The sequence below is a fragment of the Rhinopithecus bieti genome, unplaced genomic scaffold, assembly GCF_001698545.2.
Source record: "Rhinopithecus bieti isolate Rb0 unplaced genomic scaffold, ASM169854v2 scaffold_2453, whole genome shotgun sequence".
NCBI classification, from domain to species: Eukaryota; Metazoa; Chordata; class Mammalia; order Primates; family Cercopithecidae; genus Rhinopithecus; species Rhinopithecus bieti.
In genome coordinates this window covers 895,749-906,926 of record NW_016804447.1, presented here as the reverse complement: position 1 = coordinate 906,926, position 11,178 = coordinate 895,749, and the positions used below count along the sequence as shown (strand labels likewise).

The following is an 11,178-nucleotide window of genomic DNA, read 5'->3' as shown; positions in this document are numbered from 1 at the left end:
TTTTGAGACGGAGTCTTGCTCTGTGGCCCAGGCTGGAGTGCAGTGGCGCGATCTCAGCTCACTGCAAGCTCCGCCTCCTGGGTTCACGCCATTCTCCTGCCTCAGCCTACCCCAAGTAGCTGGGACTACAAGTGCCCGCCACCAAGCCTGGCTAATTTTTTGTGTCTTTTAGTAGAGACGGGGTTTCACCATGTTAGCCAGGATGGTCTCGATATCCTGACATCATAATCCGCCCGCCTCGGCCTCCCAAAGTGCTGGGAGTACAGGCGTGAGCCACCGCGCCCGGCTGAGTCTGGATAACTTTCACGCAACTTTTCCTTGATCTGTAAAGTGACCTTATGAAGGAAGGAATTGATTGAAATTATATTATTAACCAACCTGTCTCTTTATGAGCTCTACTAACTCCTAGGATATAATCATCCTTTTGTCTTTTTCTAAGGCCCTACCCATTCACAGTAAAGATTATATGTCAGTAAAAATCCACCTTGTTGTTCTTTTTGAATATTGTAACCATTTTTGCCCGACTCCAGTCTTCAGCTACGTGTGTGTGTGTGTGTGTGTGTGTGTGTGTGTGTGTGTGTGTGTTTTGTAATACCTCAAAGAATACCGACAGTAGTTTGTTCAGAGACAACCTTTATTCTGGGCTAAATTTTGTAAGCCAGGAGGCCTATATATGCTTTCTTTAAAATCTTCCTCCTCTTGCGCCTCAGCTTCCACTTAACGTTTTTTCTTACACTTTTCAAATAGAAGATAAAATTCTTTTAGAGAACAAAGAGAAGCAAAATAGATGTTCTGCTTTCTGTTATATATCAGTCCCAAAGAGTGTTTGTCTCACTTGATTGTCATGTTGTAGCTAACAAGTGAAAAGCAAAACTTTTTTATTGTCCTTAGTATTTTTGTCAATCAGCCAAGTAGAAGAATGGAAGAGTAGGTAAAGAAGAAAATAGTAAAAGGAGCTATAGATGATCTAGAAATAGACAACAACCTGCTGTATAATTTGCAGGATATTGGTAATTCAAATAGGTCCACTTTGGGAAAGTGGCTCATTTGCATTTGGTGCTTTTGTCTGGACTTCCTTTTCTTTAAACAGTGAGGGAATTGAGCATGATTAATAATCATGTGCTTATCAAAGCTCTGTGTCTTGCAAAGTAATAGAAAACTCAACCCTGGAAGGGCATTTATTGACAAATTACGGAAAAGATCAGTGATAGGACAAACTTTAGTCACTGATTGACCCAGGGGCTCAACTGATGTCCAGGATTGACAAGCACATGCTCACTCACTCACTCACTCTCTCTGCTCCACGTTGCTGTCTATTGGATCCATTTTCAGAGACTTTCCCCTTGTGGTATCAGATGCCCACAGTAGCTCTTCATGTGTCTCTCAGATTTAAGTTCAATTAGAATAAACAAGTATCTGCCCCAGAGTCACAGCAGAAGTGTTGTTACCACCCATTGGCTCTTGTTAGGTCACATGCACATTCCAGAACTGATGATCAGCATGACTGCTGGGGATATCTGGGAATGGGCATGGAACTCTGCTCAGACTCTGTTGAGCATTGGGGAAGCACAGATTCCTAAATGAAAAGTGAGGCTGTAGCTGAAAGATAGGGAAAGGGATGCTGAGGTGGCAAATAGCAAATACGACAGTGGTCCTTCAGTTCTGATTTATTGTATAAATGGGTACATTTGGTATTTCACGATTTTGTGACCTACGAAAACTTCCATTTTGACCTATTAAATGTGAAGATGTAAAGTGGAGGCTGTATAGTGGATATAAGTTCCAGTCTTAGCTATGTTACGTATCCCTGTTGTTGAGGAATCCAAAGGCATTCAATGAATAACATTCTTTTCTCCTGCTTGAATTCTGTGAAAAGACAAATTGGCACATAGGAATAAAAAAAATCAGTTTTATTACTTATGAAAGCGGGAATGGATGACTTGGTTTTTGTGTGACAACAACAAGACTCTAGTATTGAACCCAGAGCTAAGTTATTATTTACCTCCACTCCAGTGGGCTTTTAAACCTTGGGGTCTGCCCCTAAGAATTCAAACTAGAATACATGAGTCCTACAGATATCTGGCTCCCCACAGAAGGCAGAGGTGAAGAAGCTACATATGTCTAGTTTCTCTAGGAAAATCTCTTACCAGGCAGGTCATTTCACATCCATGATGATTGATGGGGTAGCAGGACAGGAGTTGCTGAGGAAAATTCCTCTTTGTGGAAACCAGAGGACAGATGAACAAACATGCCCTCAACACACAGACTTATCTTAATTATTTTATTTGTTAAATAATCTGTTTTAAGGTTAGTGTGATGTTCAGGCCAGCAGACTCTGGATATAGAAACCTAAGGAGATTATCAAATAACCATCCTCTCCAGTTTTTCAAGTTGGATTATTATAATAATTGATGTGTGCGTAGGAGGGAACTCACTTTGCCTAGGAGATGAGTAAAATTGGTAATAATTAGACAACCATAAGGATCTATGAAGTGGGAGGAAGCAGGCAATGCAAGAAAATGTCTTGCAGAATCTATAACTATCACATCTTTGCAAATTTAACCTAAGGCAAGCAAACTTTTCTCACCTAGCCATCCTCAATTCACTGATATGAATTCCAAGTTTTTAGCCCATTCTCCAGTTCAGTTGTTCTCACAAGTGTGCTCCCTAGACTGATAGCATCAACTTCACCCCAAAAATTGTTAGAAATGCAGATTATTGAGCCCCACCTTAATCTACCTGAATCTAAAAATGCTTGAGGTGTGGGGCCCAGCAATCTAACCAATTCTCCGGATGATTCTGATGTATGCGGAAGTATGAGGACCATATACCATGATTACAGACATCTTCATAACAGTTTCATAGCTGAAGATTTATTGCATTGACCATTCTAATCTTTTCTAGTTCTAATCATCAAACATTTAAAAAATATTTTTGATGCAGGTAGATTGCTTCAGGTGGAAAGAAGTTGAGTCTGTAAAATGGAGCAAGAGAGTCATGAGCAGTGGGGCTGCATTTTCATCTTGTAGGTTTAGATTTAGTGGCATGATGCCTATTTCAAAAACTAAATGTAGCAGCAGAATACTCAGGGCATTGTATGTGTGAGATATTAGAATGAGGAAGAACCAAGGGATTAGTGATTCTAATTTGCATAGAAGAACTTGAAGATCAGGAAGAAAGGGGGTTATATACAGAAGAGACTTTTCAAAGGTAGAATTAACTTAGTAACAGACTGAAGCCGGAAAGGATGGAATCAAAGATGATTTAAGATTCCTAGCTAAGCTGGTAAATAAAATGGTGGTGGCAGAGCTGTTAAATGAGTGAATGAGATGAGTCCATCGTTGGGCATGTTAACTTTGAGGTGGTTGTATGGAGAAGAAAGCTTATCTTTAGTCAGATTAGAATAATAGGAGGAGTTGAAAGTATGATGAAGAAATAAATGTAATGCATGTATTCATTCCTTAGACTTTTACTGAGTGTCTACCATGTGTCTGGTACAGTTTTAGGTTCTCAAGATGTAAAAATGGACAAACTGTACCCTCAGAACTAGTACTGTAGATGGAGGGAAAAAAATAACATATAAACAAATGAACAAGATAAATTTAGGTAATAAGACTGGGCAAGGAAAACAAAAGAGTAGAGAATTTCTTTAGATGGGGGGTCAAAGGAAGACCTGAGGTGGTGACATGTGACAAGTCATATAGAGTATAGTTTTTGACAGCCAGAAGATGGTAGAGTCACAGAGTGGCCAATGAGAATTACAGGAGATAATAATATTAAAGGATCTGTTATGCTTTTTGTCCTTTCAGACGCTATTCCATATGAAAGATTTGCAGAGAGAAATCCAAGTATAATGTTAAAAGGAACTTGGGTTTGGAGACAGTCCACCTCAGACATTTCAGCCATTTGTTAGCTGGGCAGAAAACTCACTTTCTTGAAGTCTGCTCTTCTCAGTAGAAGAAGAAGGAGTCATACTTCATGGGATTAAATTGTAATGATTAAGTGAGAGAATGAATTTAAAACAACTAGCATAGTGCTTGGAACAATAACACTAATGCTGAGTGGATCATAAAATTCAGTCATGTGAAGTGCACTTTCATTTAATGTTGTTATAATCTAATGTCTTTTGATACACAATTTTTTTAAAAGTTGTACTTTGATCTGTTATGCAAAACACTTTAAAAGCACAAGACTGAAGTTCAAAAATATTTATATTATTAAATAATGTACTTTAGCTACCGGATAACATTTAGAAAATATGCTTATGTGCATAATACTCTATTAACTTTTAAATATTTTCTTTTTTACAGATGTGTACATCTCATGATTGATACGGAGAAACTAGTCATGGGCCAAAGGTCAAGATACTTCTCTGGGAAATGTTGCTGCTGATGCTGCTTTACAAAGTCATACAATGAGTGTTTGGTTTAAGAAAGATTTTCATATTTAAAAGATTTTCATCTTGGAAATACATCAAGTGAAAATTAAATTCTTTTGGGAAACATTTTCCTTCTGATATATTATACTTGTAATGGGCGACATGGCAAACAACTCAGTTGCTTACAGTGGTGTGAAAAACTCTTTGAAGGAAGCTAATCATGATGGAGACTTTGGAATTACGCTCGCAGAGCTGCGGGCTCTCATGGAGCTCAGGTCCACAGATGCATTACGAAAAATACAGGAAAGCTATGGAGATGTCTATGGAATTTGCACCAAATTGAAAACATCTCCCAATGAAGGTGAGTTTTATTATGCTTGTTTTTGGTTCTTTGTGCAAAGAGTTCTATATATTTGACCTAAAAATAAGCATGCTTATATTATCTTGGTGATTTAATGATTATGACATAATTATAGTGACATTAAAAATGGGTTATCAGATTAGTACAGGTAAAGTGTTTTTAACATAAATGTTGCAAATTAATTTATATGTTTTAGATTGGCGGGATGAAATATTTTGTTCCATTATACATACTACTGCTGCCTGTTTATGACAAAAAGATTGTCTTCCCTTTGAACTATAAAGGATGGAACCAGGCTTGGATGCCTCCCAGGGATTTGGTGGAAATAAACTCTCAGATCACTATCCTTCATTTTGCTGGGTGGCTTAAAATAGTTGTCACTGTCAGTAGCTGATTGAGTTGGTTTTAGCTTATGAGGCTTAACCTAACCTTTAATAATTAGCTCAGGAGTTCCTAAAGCAAATGAACTAGATTAGACGGAAGTTAGTTTTTCACCTAACAGACATTTCTTTTAATAAAACTAGTTTTCAGTCTTTGAATTATGTTGAATATCCCTGTTTTCACAGAAGCCTTTGGTTTCATAAATTTGTATTTGTGGCAGATTTTCTTTTTGAGAATTAGCCTGTGTCTGCATGATGGCTTTGAAATGATTCAGAAAAAGATTGTGCCTTTATAAAATTGAATCAGATTGAACATAAAATTACAGGTTGTTAGGACATTTCAGGAAAGCATTTCCAAATTGTAAAGGCAGAGTTGGGAAGGGACACTTACGAGGATGAATGGGGATTACAATTTATTTTATTAAAGATGAGAAATTATTAATGTAAAAATTTAATGTATATTAGTATATAGTCCAAAGCCAATTCTAGAGAAATTAAGCAAAAGTATTTTTCTTCATTTCCTGAAACATTTTATGCCATGCTATTGCTTAGATGATATTTAATGTAATAGCAAAAGGCTTTTACAAAATTAAGTAACTTTAAATTATATTTTAAAATTATTTAAAACCTTTGTAACCTATGTAATTCATTGTGAATTGTTAATTATTTTAATGATAGGTAGTTACTTTGATTTCTCTGAAGTAACATGATCTTGAGGAAGCCAGAGTCAGTATTCACACGTGTCCCAACAGGGCTTCTTTAGACTATTTGGAATACGTTCTTTTCCTGCAAGACCTGTTAACTCTTCAGGGTTTTCTAGATCTTTTCAAATTGGAACCACTAGAAGCATCAGCTTCTTAGTTATACCTTAGATATGTTATACCATTTCAATGTAGTTGGGTTTGATTACTACAAGATCAATCCCAACTATTAATACATTAAGATGGTGTTGCATATCTAAGGTATAACTAAGAGTATCAGGAACAGTTCCCATGGACTTGAATAGACAGTAATTTGACAAAATTGATTGCATACCTAAGGTATAACTAAGAGTATCAGAAACAGTTCCCATGGACTTTAATAGACAGTATTTTGACAAAATTTGAAGCTTGTTCATTATGCAAACCGACTTTGAGATATTATAACATCTTAGAGATTTGTACATTAGTATGTTGTTCTCAGCTGGTAGATTTGTTAATTCAGCTTAACCATTAAAATCTCATGGTTTTATCATCAAGTTGATAGGGGACACTAACAGTAAGGAGTCCTCAATAGAACAACATAGTTTGTTTATAAAAGCAATATTGAGCTTTAGTTTCAAATCTTCACTCAACTGTACTTCCCCCTAACCTGTACTTCCCCTAACCCTAACTTGCATTTCTCTATTAATCAAAGTTCTTGTCTTCCGATAACTGAATACCCCACCACTTGAAAATAAGAATGCCTTCTCATTTATAGACATAATTTCTCATTAGTTTGCACTACAGTTTCTTTCATGCTATTATTTGGAGCGGTGCCTTTTAAATTGGTTTAATTAGTGAAGTTAAGTTAACTGAAAATTTTGCATATAGTACAGTGGCTTTTAAAATTTGAGAAGGGGATAGTTATGTACCCTTTTGACAGTATGTTGGAAGCTATGGATAATCTCTAGAAATACCCACTTACCACTCAGAATTCTATGTGAATTGTTGCTGCTTTGGGCTATTAGATAAATTCATGCATTATTATCCCCTCTTTAATTCGTAGAAAGTGTTTGCTCATGTTCTTCCTAGTATTGTGAATTTAATATTTGCTAAAATTTGTATAAACTATTGTCCTCACTGTTTATATATACACAATTTGTTTTTTTGAAATGATCTTTTAAAAATAATGTGAAGCAAGCCATTTTAAGCATTATACTTATATTTACAGTTGAAAATACAAATGAAAACAGCAGTGCGGTGGCTCACACCTGTAATCCCAACACTTTGAAAGGCCAAGGCAGGAGGATTGCTTGAACCTGGAAGTTCAGGACTGGCCTAGGCAATATGGCAAAACCCCATCTCTGCAAATAAAAAGATTAACCACTGTGGTGGCACATGCATCTCTGCTATTCAGGAGGCTGAGGCAGGAGGATCACTTGAGCCCAGGAGTTTGAGGCTGCAGTGAGCTGTGATTGCACCACTGCACTCCAGCCTGGGTAACAGAGGGAGACCCTGTCTCAAAAAAACAGCAGCAGCCTTCACTAGAATGTTATTTCCAAAGAATCTTCATAGTTTTAGTTTAACTTAGTAGAAATAATTCACTCAGAAACATTTTGTCACTGATCAAGCATGCAAATGGTAATAAATGAAACAGTTCCCATGGACTTTAATAGACAGTAATTTGACAAAATTTGAAGGAATAAGCAATTAGGAGTTTGTATGTCCAAGGAAATGAACTAGACAGCAAGTACTCTTTTGTTAAAATAACCTGTTTATAGTCAGGGAAAGTGAGAATTACAATGATTCTTCAAAGTACATGAATTTCAATTAGGTAAAACTGAAGTTGTCTTACCTGTCCCTTTAGTTCATTCATTTATTGATGACATATACTTTCTTCAGACTTAGGATATTGATTGTCCTGTGTTTTATATACTTCCCCTAAAAGAGGTGGTGGGGCCTGGCAGTTACTGGAAGGCAGTTGTTGGTGTATAATTAAATCATCACAATTTTAGAGACTTTATGTAAGAATATGTGCATCTTAGAATTGCTGAAATTTTGTAGTATTTTTTAGTATCTGCCATGCAGTAGGCATTTTTCTAGGCCCTGGGTATATATCCATGAATAAAACAAATATCTCTGCCTAATTTTCACATGTTCACATGGGGAGACAGTTCACAAGACAACTAAATGAAATGTGTAGTGTGTTGGCGATACATGTTTTTAAAAAAAAAATGAGTGGAGAAGGGAAAACAGAAATATTGGGGGTGTCACTATTGGATTTCTGTAAATTATGGAGGAACAACCCAAGACATTTCTTAGGCAATAACCACAAAAATGATAGGTTATCCTTATGATGGATAACACTTTTTGTGCCAGATTGGCTATTAGCACTTGAAAATATTAAAATAAGTTAATATTTTAACAAGTTTATCTATTCTACAGCCAAAGAACCCTCAGCACAAAAAAGTTAAACAGTTTACCCAGAGTCTCACTCTGGCTCCAGTCTTATTCTGGCTTCAGAGACCATGCTTTAACCACCTCATTGTGTGTTGCATGTTACAAAAGTTCAGTTCACTTAGCTTGTAAAAGAGTTGCAATATGAAGAAAGAGGTAGCTCAGTCTTCTCAATAGTAATTTTTGATAGGGAAAAAAAAATTTGGAATTACATGGTGAAAAAAAATTTGGTTTAAAGTTCTGCTTATCAATTTGTTCTTTATTTAAAAAACATACCATGGCCAAATATGGTGGCTCACACCTGTAATCTTAGCATTTTGGAGGCTGAGGTGGGAGGATCATTTGAACCCAGGAATTTGAGACCAGCCTGGGCAACATTTAAAAAATCAGGTAAAAAAAAAATGAGCCAGGAGTGGTGGCACACGCCTGTGGTTCCAGCTACTCAGGAGGCTGAGGTGGAAGGATCGCTTGAGTGTGGGAGGATCGTCTGAGTCAAGGCTGCAGTGAGCCATGTGTGATCCCACAAAAGAGTGAGACCCTGTCTCAAGAACAAAAAGAATGCCCTATTCAGTAAATTGTATTTATGTGATTCCTTTTTGTCTTGCCCATTCCATTTATCACTTGTTTTCTAACAATATGTTTTGAAGAATATCATATGCATATCATATGCATATGATACTGGTCAATAGGAAGTGTTTTGACCAGATGTAATTTTCATATTAAAAACTTCCCAGTGGTTCTGATTAACCATCCTAACTCCTAAAGAAATTGGAAATATAAATTGCAAGTGAACTGGAATGGAGGCTTGTAATGTCATATTTTTGGCTCTCTTAGAGAAAGCATCTGTCTTACAGTCCTCAAAATCCAAGAATGCACTTTTATACCAAAATAACCTGCTTCTAACATCCTAACTGCATAAAATTACCTTCACAGTTTTTTTTTTCTTCTGTATCTTTGTTGTTTTCCTGCATTGACTTTCTTATTCATATTCTAAATCACATTCCTTGATCCTTATATTTTTACACTAGCTTTTGGTATATCTTTCATCTCTTCGTGGTCCTGTGTTATCTATGTTATATTTTATATTGGATGGTAGACTTTTCGATCATAGGGTTTCTGGTATACAGGCCTCCAGTCCTAGGATCATGTTTGTTATTCAGAGTTCTACATTAAAAAAGGAATTCATGTTTTTAAATGAATTCATAAAAATTAAAGGCAGGTGCCAAGTGGTATTCTGTAAGAGGCATGGCTTCATGGACTTGTAAAGGGCAAGAAAGCAAATGAGACACTAAGCTTTTAAGTGGTAGTTGCTGAAATTAGGTCCAGGATTTTCTCCTGAGCTTTAGTTTTGAAAGCCCAAAACACACACAACCCAGAGTGTTGAACTGGTTGCTTGTCAGTCTCCCCCACCAAACTACGAGCTCTTTGAGGGCAAGTGGTAGGGAAAGGCATCCTGAGTCATTTCCCTTTGTATTCCTAGTGCACAGTGACATAGTAGGCATTTGGGAAAGAATGTGTAAGTTTGACTTGAGAACAGTGTCTCTTAAATTTGCAGTTAGGGAAGGGATCGCCTCCTCTTTTGAAATTGAGAAAATCATGAAAATATTAGATTGTTTCCCAAGAAGAATAAACATAAACGTAAATTTTTATGTACTTTCTTGGTCTGCACGTTTTTCTGTGTCCTTCACTTAGAAAAGTCAGGTTGGCTGCTGCTATAGGTCCACCATGATGCAGACTGTGTTAGTCCATTTGTGCACTGCTATAAAGAAATACCTGAGTCAGGGTAATTTATAAAGAAAAGAGGTTTAATTGGCTTCATGGTTCTTCAAAGCTGTACAGGAAGCATGGCATCAGCATTTGCTTGGCTTCTGGTGAGGCCTCAGGGAGCTTTTACTCATGGCAGAAGGTAAAGTGGAAGCAGGCACATCATACGGTGAGAGAGGGATCAAGAGAAAAAGGGGAGGTCCCAGACGCTTTTAAACAACCAGATCTCATGTGACCTAACTGAGCAAGAACTCACTTATCACCAAGGGAATGGTGCTAAACTGTCCATGAGAAATCTGCCCCCATGATCTAATCACCTACCGCTAGACCCCACCTCCAACATTTGGAATCACATTTCAACATGATATTTGGAGGGAACAGACATCCAAACCATATTATTCCACCCCTGGCCTCCCACCCCCCTCAAATCTCATGTCTTTCTCACATTTCAAAATACAATCATGCTTTCTCAATAGTGTCCCAGAGTTTTAACTAATTGCAGTATTAATTTAAAAGTTTAAAGTCCAGAATCTCATCTGGAGATGAGTTCCTTCCATTATGAGCCTGTGAGATCAGAAACAAGCTATTTACTCCAAGATGCAGTCATGGTACAGGCATTGGGTATACCTTCCCATTTCAAAAGGGAAAAATCAGCCAAAAGAAAGGAGCAGTAGAGTCCACAAGTCTGAAACCCAGCAGGACAGTCAATAAAGTTCCAAAACAATCTTCTTTGACTGCATATTCTGCATCTAGGGCACACTGATACAAAGGGTGCAGTCCCAAGGCCTTGGGCAGCTCCGCCTCTGTGGCTGTATAAGGTAGGTGCAGCCCCTGTGGCTCTCTCTTAGGTTGTAGTTGAGTGATTGAGGCTTTTCTAGGGTTAGGATGCAAACTGCCAGTGGCTCTACCATTCTAGGATCTAGAAAACAATGGCCCCCTTCCCACAGCTCCACTTGGCAGTGCCCTGGTGGGGCTCATTCTGGGGGCTCCAACCCTACAATTCCGCTTGGCACTGCCCTAGTAGAGTTTCACTGTGTGGGAATTTCTCTGTGCCTAGGGCCAGAGCCCCTCTTGTGGCACCAAGGCTTTCTGAAGAAATCTAGGGGAGAACTGCCAAGCCTCCGCCACACTTGCATTCTGAGTATCTGCAAACTTAAT

The 11,178-nt window shown here is 37.6% G+C and overlaps 1 protein-coding gene across 1 annotated transcript in view; it reads left to right on the top strand.

The window, feature by feature from the left end:
- Nucleotides 1–11,178, top strand: part of ATP2B1 (ATPase plasma membrane Ca2+ transporting 1) — a 70,012-nt gene that overhangs the window by 8,356 nt on the left and 50,478 nt on the right. Inside the window, 1 exon segment of the mRNA XM_017868367.1 lies at nucleotides 4,311–4,739. Coding sequence (XP_017723856.1) covers nucleotides 4,532–4,739 — 208 coding nt within the window. The 5' untranslated portion in view covers nucleotides 4,311–4,531.